The sequence below is a fragment of the Notamacropus eugenii genome, chromosome 4 (assembly GCF_028372415.1).
Source record: "Notamacropus eugenii isolate mMacEug1 chromosome 4, mMacEug1.pri_v2, whole genome shotgun sequence".
Taxonomy (NCBI): domain Eukaryota; kingdom Metazoa; phylum Chordata; class Mammalia; order Diprotodontia; family Macropodidae; genus Notamacropus; species Notamacropus eugenii.
The window spans coordinates 271038270-271050956 of record NC_092875.1 but is presented as its reverse complement, the minus strand read 5'-3'; the positions used below and the strand labels follow the sequence as shown (position 1 = coordinate 271050956).

Genomic DNA, 12687 nt, shown 5'->3' with positions numbered 1-12687 from the left:
AAAAATCAACAATCACAATGGAAGATAGGAAGAAAAATAGTGCCTAAATCTGGAAAAATAGAAAATCACTTTTTTCCCTAGGGCTAAGAAGGATCATTCTTGTCCACACTGATTTTCTGCTCTGTACATAAAAGAAAAAAGGAAATGGGTTTGACAAACATACCAAAATTACTTGGACTGCCTACCCAAAGGCCATGCTGAATATATGGTGCCCCATGGAACAAGTCCAAATGCTAAATCCCTCCTAAGACAGATTGGGGCTTTTCCCTTCCCTCCTCAGTAAATAAGTCAGCACCTCTTCAGCAGCACCATTTATTTAACTTTATGCATGTAAGGGTCCAGTCCATTCAGAGTCATAGTAATAGAATCCCTGAAGTGAGAGATAGACAAACTTTCAGGTTTAGGTCATTAGCTCATGTCCCCAGACAAACTGGATCATTATTCTTTTCACTCTATTTCTAGGTTTTTGCATCTCTAGGGTAAAAGGTACAGTTATGAAAAGAACTCTGCTCTTAATAGAATTTCATTTTAGCTGGCAGAACAATCACTTTGAAAATTATAGGTGATGTTTCTCTCCCCAGCAATTGTGTAAGTGTTATAGTTCATGAATACCTGTGGGCACAGATAATTAACTACATATGGCTGTAAAATACTTTCAAGGTCATGACTCAGGTACATGTCCCGAAATGATAACATATCTTATATGGTAAAAGTAATTTAATAAAGCACATGATGTTTTTCTCTTATAAAACTGTGAACTGAGTTTCCGACATAGCCACAGAAAGTTATAATTGACAGCTATTTCAAGATACCCAAATAATCTCCCCTCCCCCCTGGCTCTTCCACCCCCCTCACTCTTTCTGTCTTTCTCTCCCTCCCTCCCATTTCTATCTCCTATCTATTCTCTCTTTCTGCACATGCCAGTTTGACCCTCCTTAGAAAGCCTGCTGGCCCCCTGCTCCTGGGAGCTCAACGTGTTGATGCTGGACATTAGTGAGAGCACCTGATAGACTCAACTCAAGCCACTACAGCTCAGATAGAAATCTCAAGCTTAAAAGGTCTGTCAGCTTCAGCCATTCCAGTAGCAGACATTACAGATGTGCACAACCACACTCAGCCCTAACTCTTTCTTAAAGAGAAGATATATTATAGGCTCAAACACATTTAGAATTTGTTTCTTATGTCCTCAGAGAAACAAACTCATAAGACTCTATTTTAAGTCTTAGGTCTTTGTGCATAATTAAAAGTCAGAGTCAAGGTAAGGAATCACAAATATAAATTTCCCATAGTATGTGAAGAAATGGGCTAAGTGATAGAAGGAGAAGAATATACTTTTACTGGACACCAAATCCGCACAGAAAAATTTATTGCTTTTATAGGGCAGTCCAGAGCATATTGGGCATAAAAAATTTTATAAGAATTTTCTAAGAAAAGAGTTTTTGTACAATGTATTGAGTATTTTGGAAATTGGCAGCATGATGAAGTAGAAAAAGTACTGGAAAAACAGAAAACTTGCATTTGAATACTGACTCATGCTTACTGTGTGTGTGTGAATCTAGGCAATTCATCAAACTAAAACTGGTAATGAACATTCAGATTGCATTTAGAGGTACAACTTCTAGGGTCTTGGAGTCAATAATTTCACTATCTTGATTATCCCATGTTCAGATTACAATTTTCTATTAAATTCTTGACAACACATTTTGAGAAAGTTGTGGATATGCTGAAGAGCAACCACAATGGTGAAAGCACCTCTTGCCAAATGAAAATGGATTCAAGAAGCTGTGGCTGTCTAGCTTGGAAAATAAATTACTCTTGAGACTTCATAGGTATCTTTCAGGTGCCTCAAGGACTGTCACATGCAAGAAGGATTATACAGCTTGGTTGAAGAGCAACTAGTGGATATTTCTGAGACAGATTGAGACTTGGTGGGAGGAAAAAAATCTTAACAATGAGAGTTTTTACAAAAGTGGCACAACCTGCTTTGGGTGGTGGAAGCTTTTCTCTCCCTGCAGGTTTTTAAATGAAGGCTAGATGACCACATGGGTCAGAGGTTGTATAGAAAGAGTGTTTGCTTAGATGTGCAGTAGACTCAGAGGCCTATGAGAACCTATGATTCTGGGTTTAAATTCTCTGAACTTCAGGTTCTTGTTCTGCAAAATTGTGGGGATAATAAGTTACTTGCTGTACTTACTTCTTCAGGATGTTGTTAGGAAAGGGCTTCAAAAATCATAAGGCATTATAACAAGTTATTATTACATATTTAAATTTATGTATTTCCAGAACTCATAGGCTTTCAACTATTAAACTTTTTAAAGTACCTTTTGTTACTATGACTGTCAGCTAGGTGGTGCAGTGGATGGGGCACTGGGCTTGGAGTCAAGAAGACTTAAATTCAAATCTGGCTTCAGACACTTATTAACCGTATGACCCTGGGCAAGTCACTTAACCCTGTTTGTCTTAGTTCTTCATCTGTAAAATAAGTTGGAGAAGGAAATGACAAACAATTCCAATATCTTTGCCAAGAAAACCCTAAATGGGGTCCCAAAGAGTCAGATATTGGACAAAAAAAATTATTATTACAAAGATAAGTATACTTGCACTTGAATCTTACAACTGTGACTTCTGGATACGATTATACCAAAGGTTATGATAGCAGGTCTTGAATTCAGTTCAACTGCTCAGTTGGTCTATCTTCAGGTGAGGGCTTTGTGATGAACTTATGTGTCTGCTATCTGAGTATTGACCTTGTTGTTATGTCTTGTTTGTTCTTGAAGAGGACCATGACATCAAGATGATGACATGACTTGCAATTGACTTTGATCTGAGTGAGGAAGGGCTTTGCATGGTCACCAACCTCACATTCTTCTCCTGAGCCTGAGTATTGAACTAGACAGGTTTGGAAGAGATCATTAATAAATAGTGGACAACAAGTAGTTAGTTTTCTTGGTTTCAGAAACTCAATAATCTCCTGAGGCATGGGAGAGGTTTAGTCATTCAAAAAGCATTTATTACCTAGCTAGGAGGTTAGAGGCATCTTGGTATAGTGGGTAGAGAACTAGCCTAGGAACCAGAAAGTCTTGGATTCAAGTACTATTTCTGACACACATTGACTGAGTCGCCCTGGGTAAATCACTTAAACTCTTGGTGTTCTAGACAACTTTGTTCTAAAGTTACAGAGAAGGTAGTAATATGCACTGGTAGAGGGAGTTCCCTAAATCAGTGAAATCCTAGGTTCAGTCCCTTTCCCAGACCCCTATAGGCATGAGATGTAGAAATACAAAAGTGAGGTAGCCTTTTCCTTTAAGGGGCTGCAGTTGGACAAAAAAAAGTTTACAGATAAATAAATATAGGAGATATACAAAACAGATAGAAAATGATTTCAGGGAGAACACTAGCAACTGGGGGTTTCAGAAAGGATCTTTTCAAAGAGGAGACATTTGAGCTGAACACTAGGGGTTCCAAGAAGTGAGGGTAAGCAGGAAGAGTATTTCAAGCATGGGGGCCAGCCTGTTGTATGTGGGGGAGATTTACTTCAACCTATAAAGGTAGGCTGGAGTCAGTTCTGAAGGGCTTTAATTGCCAAATAGAGGACTTTGTGTTTATCCAAGACTAGGGGTTCTTAATCTGGGGTTTGTGAATCTAAATAAAAAATTTGCTATCTGTATTTCATCATAATTGATTTCCTTTGTAATGCTATGCATTTATCCATTTAAAAATATTTTGAGGTGTCCCTAAATAATATCAATCAGACTTTCAAAGAGCTTCATGACACAAAATAACTTGTGAACCTGTCCTAGAAAAAGGGAGCTCCTTTAAGTGGGGAGTGATATAGTTAGACTCATGCTTTAGGAATACCACTTTGGCTGCTGTGTTCAGCCAAAGGACAACTAGGTGGCACAGTGGATAGGGCAACTGGCCCTGAAATTAGGAAGACCTGAAATCAAATCTGGCCTCAGACACTTATTAGCTGTGTGACTGAGCAAATCACTTAACCCTAATTGCCAAGAAAGAAAGAAAGATAATTGATTGACTACTGAAGAAAATTGGTGGAGGGAGTGCCAACAATGATGAATCTGAGAAGGACGGTTATAGAACTGACATATTATCTGTATAGTAACAAAGAACAGAGGCATCTTGGTGTAATAAGTAGACGACTGGCCTTGGAGACAAGAAAACTTAATTTAATGAGTGACCCTAAAGGAGCCTTTCAATCGCTCAACATTCAAGGCAGTTGTTAGGAGTTTTCACACAGTGTGTTCCTTACATAGATGGATTAGATTAAAACAAAAATCTAAGAACAGAATAAACAGTTAAATTTGACAAAAAAATAATTAGGAAAAAATTCATAGATATGAAGTTTAAAATTGTAAGACAAGGCAACAGATTATGAAGGAAGGATTTGAAGCTCTTTCTGGAGATTAAGAAAAAGTGTAGACGATCAAAACTAAAATGTAGACAATATCTGGCTAAAATATGTATGTTTAAATATTCAGACAAATGCATATTTTAACTTTAATTTTCATAGTAATGGTCTTAGTTTTATCTTCCTTTTCAAATTATTTGATACATGATTCATAATTTAATATGACACTTCAATATAACTAATTAAATTCTTTTACCTATTTACATCTAAAAGATTAATTTAATGTATAAAATATCATAACTTTTTGGTTACTTCACCAGTTTCCAACAGGATAATTTTTGTATTCATCATTTTTCCTATTATATGGTTAAAAATTAATGTGTATGTTTGTTCTAGTTTGATTTTTTTGCCTTGAATTATTTAATAAAAATTATTTCCATATTTCTTCATTTTCCTCATGCTTGTCTGTATTAGTTGGTTTATGGTTTTCTATTATATTAGTGAACTAAAATTTTATTTAATCACTCTTCCATTGTTGGAAATTTAGGTTGTTACCAGTTCTTTTATTAATATTATTATTATTATTCTAAATACAATTAATAGCACTATGAAAATCTTTGAGAAATCAGTTATTTTTTGTTATTGTCTCTGATTACACTTTCACTGTATATTTCTAGCTGAGGAATTATTGAGTCAAAGTCTTTCCTCTAAAGAGTTGCAATCCTACCAACAAACTGTGAGTCTACCTGTCTCTCTAGAACCTTACTTACATGGAAGCTTTTTTGTTTATATTCTTATTTGTATCTCTGAAATTAATAGAGATATTAAAGTTTTTCAAGTGGTTATGAAAAGTTTGCCTTCCCTCTTTTGAAAAAAAAAAACTCTTCATTTCCTTTGACCATTTATATATTATGGACTAATTACCCTTGTAAATTTTAATGGTTTTATGGATATTTGTGTTTGTCATGTTTGCTATAAATGTTTTTCCAAACTGCTTTTTTCATTTAATTATATTAACTTTTCATTCATATGTGTTAGAAATCATTTTTACACAATCAGGCAAATTGATCTTGTTCACAATAATAATTTCTTCTATTTAAGAGGGGAAAAAGCAATTATTTACGTTAAAGTATATTTGTTGTTATTCAGTTATGTCTGACTCTGTTATGTCATTTAGGGGTTTTCTTGGCAAAGATATTGGAGGGGTTTTTTGGAGCTAATTTTTTAGATGAGGAAAGGCAGAGTTAAGTGACTTGCATTTGGTCATCCATTTAGTAAATGTCTGAAGCTGGGTTTGAACTCAGGAAGATGAGTCTTCCATGCTCCAGTTCTGGCATTCTATTCACTGTGCCAAATCTCTTTAGAGGCTAAAAATGACCATTTACTCTATTTGCTTTTCATCTACTACTTTTTGACTTGTTTCTGAGTCAGCAAAAGGGATTGCTTCCAAAATATTTATCCTTATTAGTATTTTGTATTCACAATAATACCATGCTTTGTAGTTTATGGGATGACTAATATCATTCTGAACATAGTATGCTTGACTTTTTGTGAGTTATTTGTTGTGGAAGATATTTTGATGTTTTTAGGAAATGTTTTTATGCTTTTTAAGCAATAAAATTTTCTTATGTCAGAAGAGAAAAAAAATCATTCCATGGCATTATTGTTCATGATTCCTTTATCCATTAGTAAGATTTTGTTTTGAAACTGTAAAGAACTGTTTTCTCATACACCAAAGGAAGAGGAGTAAGCAGATAGGGCTGAGAAAGACAAGAGATAAGCAAACACCTTCTGAGTGTAATCTTAATAAGGGTAGGACTAGGTTTCTGCTTCCAATATTGAACCAAATCTATTTGACCAAAACGAAACAGGGAAATGGAAGCAGTTTCCTAGACTAAAAGAAGAAAATTCATTACAGCTTTCTTTTTACATACTGTAGTAAAAAAAGTAAAAATAAAATTTTGCCACTGTTATTCAGATAATTCCCTAAATTTTTAGTTAAGTCAAAATTATTTTGTTTGCATTTTAGGCAACAGCCCAAATATATCATATGGGATCCTAATTACTGAAAATTATCTAATAAAAATGTTAAGTCATAGATTAAAAGTTAGCTTCTTTTGGGAGTCCTTTTTTCCCCTTCAGGGGCCTCTTCCTGAAGAGAAGCTAGAATTGAATGTCTTCTCTCTCAAAGCAGGGCGCCAGAAAACCAGGATCTTTCTTCTCCTTCAAGTTCTCACCCACTTCTCTCCTCATTCAGATGAAGAACATTTATCTTCACCAATAAGGAGATTATCCTATAAGTGCACTTTGAGTCATAGGTTACTTTCATATTTATTTCATTACTGATTTCTTGGAGGCCAATCAGTTTCTATCACATTTGGGAATCTTTGCAAAGCTGCATGGCAGGGTTCAAAGTTCTATTATATAACACAAGTGGATGTTATCTTATATTGTCAGTGGTTTAAAAATAAAAAAATACCTTAAAAGAACTTAAAAAAGGCAATTATCCATTAGAAAAATATCACTTCAGTTCCATATGAAAATTAGCAAAGAAAAATCATTTTTGTAATTAGAAATTTTGTATATTCTGAGGAAATGAACAAGGCTTATTAATCTTATATATTGATTTACATTATAACTAAAGTACATTACGTGACCTGTGTATAATTGGCTCTTTGGTACTCTTGGTCTATGCTGAAGGGAATTGCCTCCATAGGGTGCAGCTTTTATTTGTACTTCCTTGGCCTACTTTGTGCAATAATATCTTAGCATAATTCATTTATGCAAATAGAGAGGCTACTGGGTACTTTTTAAATAATCACAACAGTGTATCTCTAATAATTTATGGGATGTTCTAACCTTCTTCTTATTTTTTCTGTTATTTCTTCCAGATATAGATGCCATCGAATGTTCTTTGCAGTTCCCAGATGTTGATTATTCCTGGTGGGATCTCTTCATGAAAATCTGTGTCTTTGTTTTTGCATTTGTGATTCCAGTTCTCATCATCATTGTTTGCTACACTTTGATGATTTTACGCTTAAAGAGTGTGAGGTTACTTTCAGGCTCTCGAGAGAAAGATCGCAACCTCCGCCGAATCACCAGACTTGTGCTGGTGGTGGTGGCAGTCTTTATCATCTGTTGGACCCCCATTCACATATTTGTACTTGTTGAGGCCCTGGGGAGCACCTCCCATAGCACTGCAGTGCTTTCTAGCTATTATTTCTGCATTGCTTTAGGGTACACCAATAGCAGCTTAAACCCCATTCTATATGCTTTCTTGGATGAAAACTTCAAGAGGTGTTTTAGGGACTTTTGTTTCCCATTTAAGGCCAGGATGGAGCGACAGAGTACTACTAGAGTCCAAAACACAGTTCAGGACACTCCCTACATGAGAGAGGTGGATGGGATAAATAAACCCGTATGACTAGTCGTGGAAATGTCGTCCTATAGTTCTCCAGGAAGAGAGGAATTCAATGATCTAGGACTAACTCAGATTACCACAGCAGTCTGAGTCTGGAAACAGAATTTTATTTTTGGAAAGACTTTTAGAAGTTCTTATGTTCTGGAGTCATGGCAAGGGCAAGCTGCTATGGCAGTCAAGCTCAGTTCTCACCAAAGTTTAAGACAGGGTTTAAGGACAAAAATAAAAGTCTAAGTAAGTAGGAAGGTACCAGGAGGTCAGACTATCTGCTCTTGTTCCTAGGGAAAAGGAAGTCAGATTTCTGTATTCTGAGGCTTAGACTATGCTCCCTCCTATTTGCTATGGCCTTATATGCAGAGATATTGTTCCTATAGTGTGTTTTTTTTTTAAAAAAAGAAAAAGCATTTGCTTCAGAATGAAAGTGAATATTGTAAGTCCAGATTCTTGCACAGTGGTAGCTTCAAAAATGATGGCCACTGTGAAGTCGCTTACGCTATTTCTCTTTACTCTTCATGTATAAACATTTCCTTTGCTTGTGTGGCAAAAATTTCAGCTTAAGCATGGTCTGACTTTATATCTAAAATGTGCATTGTTTCTATGTATCTTGAAAGTCTTTTAATATTGTAAAAAATAAATTCTTAGGATGCCAGGAATATAGTTTCTAACATATTTTAGTGTATTTGGTACCTACAGGTGATGCTTACTGCTTTTAGCTATGATTTTCTGGTATTTAAGCTGAGGAATGATTAGATATTAAATCATACCATGGAAACTGTTATGAAAATCTTCACTTGATCATTCATCTACAAGAAAAGAACTGTAGTCAGAAAGTTTTGTTAATTAAAATATACCAGATCTTCGTCTTGAAATATTTTGCATATGTAGATAGAGAATGGGCTGGCCCATCACTAGCTCTTCTTGACATGTGTGTCTAATTTGAAAATAAGCCAAGCAGCTAATTCATTCATTTGGAGTGATGACATTACTTGTAATCATTAGACCAGTTGAAACATTGCTTCAGTCATTAAGGTGTTTCCTGGAAATTAATCATGGGACTTTTGGAAGTAGTATAATCTCTTTCAGATAGCTAGAGCACAGTATACCCGCTTATTCCCAAAGAGTTAATTTTTATAGCTTCCTGAAAAGCTTAACTCATCCTCAGGGTTCAGCCCTATAAAGTACCTGGATTGATCCCATCATGAGTATAGACCAGCAATTCTCTACAGATAGAGCTCAGCTTCGCTCTTCTTGAGGTGAGACAGTCAATGAAATGTCATTCCTGGGCATAGTGTGGACATGACATGGTTTTGTTTTATTGTGCCTTAGCTTGAATTAGACACCACTTAAAGAAGTAATTGAAGTAGAGCCTTAGCAATTCATGCATTGTGATCTTGCCGTTTGGACTCAAAGCTCTAAAGCGAGGAAAATTTCAAAATAGTTTAGGTATAATGGGAGTTATACCTCATTTGTCCATTCTTTCATCTCAAAAAGCTAGGGTACTTTCCTCTCCTTTGTTCATTTCTTTGACAAATAACTGGGCCAAGAAGAAAATTTGGGACTAAGGCTTTTTATTTTCCAGGTGGGTACAAGATGAGCCCTAACTAGGGTTTAAAGGGACATGGACATATACACATCTGTGAAACTCTAAGGTATTTTAATTCTTATGGGAATATTCCTTCTTTCTCTGATAGTCTTGTGTCTGTTCTGTTGAATTTAAAACTTTGCATTTAAGGAGTTAAACAAATATTTTCAAGGTTAACCTCAACTATATCAACTTGTCTATATCTTAGATCTCCATAGTACCTAACACAGTGTTCCTAAATTCTTTGGACTGTGTGGCTGGATATATTTCTAACTGAAAATTAAGGAATTTTTATATCAAATTTCATTGAAATATTTAAGCGTATATGTGTTTTTATAGCCAGATATATATAGCCAATTTTAATATTTATTGATCATAGTGTGATATACTTAAATACCTCAGTCGTAGAACTAGATGGATATGTGTATACACACACAAACACATATACATATATGTATATACATAGTGGCTTGAGGAGCTAACACTAAGGGAGTGGTAAAGAGGTATGTTCCTTTCTTAAGCATATTATACATAATATTTATGAAAATCAAAATAATATCATTTATTTCCTGGAGCATTGTACTCATCTCTTCATACTCTAGGCTCACCATTGCTGTTTTTACCCTGGGGAGTAAATAAAAACATGAATAACAAGCATGGGATGAGATTCTATGAAGTGCATGGAGAAGCGTCCTCATGCTAATGCTTTGATTGGCGCTGGAGTTATGTGAACCTCATATGTGAATGTAGGGCATCTGCCCTTCCCTTGTGCCAGGGATGCTCAGAGAAATCTTATGACACTGATTAGGGCTATGGATGCCCCTTTGCTATTGCTGCTAATATTTTTCCCCAGACTTTTAGGGGATTTATGCAGTAAGAATGACAGTAGGAAGTAAGAAAATACATAAAAAGATGCAAAGTTTAGGGAAATAATCATAAAAGAAGGATGCAAGCATGAAAACGTCTTTGTAAAAAACATAGCCTGGATTTTTATGCTCTTCTCCCAGAAATATTTTTTGATAGTTGTGCTAAGTGCATACTCTCTGATAATGGTATCACCAAGGGTCCTCCTCTATTAATCCTCTTCATGTAATATTTTGATGCTCTACCCCTCTAATCTCAACAAGAAAGCATAACAAAATGCATGAGTATCTCTCTGAGGTCAGAACTAGATTGTCCAACATTAGGGACTGCTCCCCCATTTTTTTTCAATTTCAATTTCTCCACTTTCATAGTTTTCCCAGTCATCAGTTCTATCACATGGGTTTGTTGCAGAGGATTAGGATTTGGAGAGAGGTACAGTGAGATAAATCAATCAGTATAGATAGGAGGATGGATAGAAGAATGAATAGAAGGCTTCTTATGTGTCCAAGATCATTATTATGACCCTCTCAAGAACAGCCCTTCATAAATAGTGTTTTAAAAAATTGTAATTATTGAGATTGAGAGGCAACGATGGCATAATGGGTTACTGGAAAATCTAGTCTCAAGGCCTACTTCTGATGCATTCTATCCATGTGACTGAGCAAAAGACATCTTCTCAGTGTTCTAGACAACCCTTATACATTACAGACAAGGTGTCAACCTAAATTGACAAAGGAAATTTCTTCACCTGGGAATTTCCTATCCTAATGAAATCATAGGTATAATCCATAGCCTTCTAGTCTATTAATTTATAGTAATACCTACAAAGTAACTTCAGAAAATTTCAAAGGACAATTGTTTAATTCCTAAGAATCAAGTACTATCTGGGGTGATATCTCTGAACAAAACTTGACCCTCATTCTTGGCCCCTTTACAGTTTTATTTAGTATATATAATGTAGCATGACAGGATATAAAATTGGAATAAAAAGAATACACTTGGCTGGATTTCTATTAGCACTTCCTCAAGGAGAGAACTGTGACTGGGCTGTATGGTCCTTTCATGAGAATTGTTTGATTTAAGCAGAAACTTGAAAACAATATTTAAAAAAAGAAAGGTTTTTTTCCCTAATTAATTCTTCTAGTCTCCAAAACAAAAGTATTTTCTTGTTTCTTTTCTAAACTCTGATAGAAATATATGTATATATTATGTACACACTTGTATTCTAAAATGGTGATAAATTATGCTTTGTGTATATGGTTGTGCCTTGTGATTAAAAAATGTACTGAAAAAAGAAACAAAATCTCTCAACACTCATTTGTTATGTTGATTCATTTATTCTATTATGCTCTCTGTAGATTTGTATTAAAAAATAAAAGTACAGTGACTTCATAATATTGTAGAGGTGCTTTGGAACTATTCCTTTCCCATGAAGAGGATATAGAAACATTAAGGGACAAATAGAATCAAATTAGAATATCGTTATCTAATTACTTTGGAAATTGACATAATTCTGTGGTTTTTCTCCCCCAAAGAACACTGGATCTGAAGTAAGAAGAAAACCTAGATTCAAATTCTAGTTCTACTTCTTACTTGTATGACCTTGGGCAAATCTTTTCACTTCTAATTATGTCAGTTCAACACTTATAAAACGAAAGTTTTGGTAGATGAGTGATATAGTGATTTTCACCTCTAAATATTATGTTTCAATTCAGTTTAATTGTAAAGGCATGGATGTGCCCACTATGTGCAAAGCAGTGTGATAGGCTCTGGGAGTAAAAAGACAAAAAAATAACCCTAAAACTAAATAGCACTTGTCTTTAAGAAGCAAGGATCCTAAAATCATAACTCTAAAATTTAGGAGAAACAACACCCAAAGAATTGATTTAGAATAAATTGGTAATCGTCTTTGTTAAAGTGCTTAGTCATTGAAGAATTCCATATTATTGGAAGAAGACTTTTATTTAAGAAGACATATGGATAATTAAGAATCTATTCTAATTATCTTAGTGTAACACAGAGATACGCCAGATGTTAGCTAGGGATAGTGACTGATTCAGATTGTCCCCAGAAGGCCACTATTAAATTTGTTTTACTCAAAGGTTAGGTAGGTGTAACAGTAAGCACCCTGACTTACACAAGGGGGGCCTGCTATCACAGATTTTTAGAGCTGCATTTACAAAAGGAAACCAACTTTTGAGGGGTTAACAATCTCTTTTAATCAATCACACATATCATTCACTTAGTTCAGGAACTCAACAGACAATGTTTCCAAATTGTCTGAGATAAGCAATATATATATATATTTAAGATGTAGACCTAGTAAAGTAGTGCTATTGAAGGTTTAAGAAAACATTAAGACTTTTGGGACACCCTGTATATACAAAAAAATTTACAAATTTACAAAGAAATATACAAAGAATATATATATATATATATATCACAAATCAATAG

At 34.9% G+C, this 12687-nt stretch overlaps 1 protein-coding gene across 1 annotated transcript in view; it reads left to right on the top strand.

The window, feature by feature from the left end:
* The window catches only part of OPRK1 (opioid receptor kappa 1), a 34412-nt gene extending 22849 nt beyond the window's left edge, over nt 1-11563 (top strand). The window contains exon 3 of the mRNA XM_072604585.1: nt 7258-11563. Within this exon, the coding sequence (XP_072460686.1) occupies nt 7258-7790 (533 nt within the window). The 3' untranslated portion in view covers nt 7791-11563. The remainder of the gene's footprint in view (nt 1-7257) is intronic.
* Nucleotides 11564-12687: the final 1124 nt, after the last annotated feature.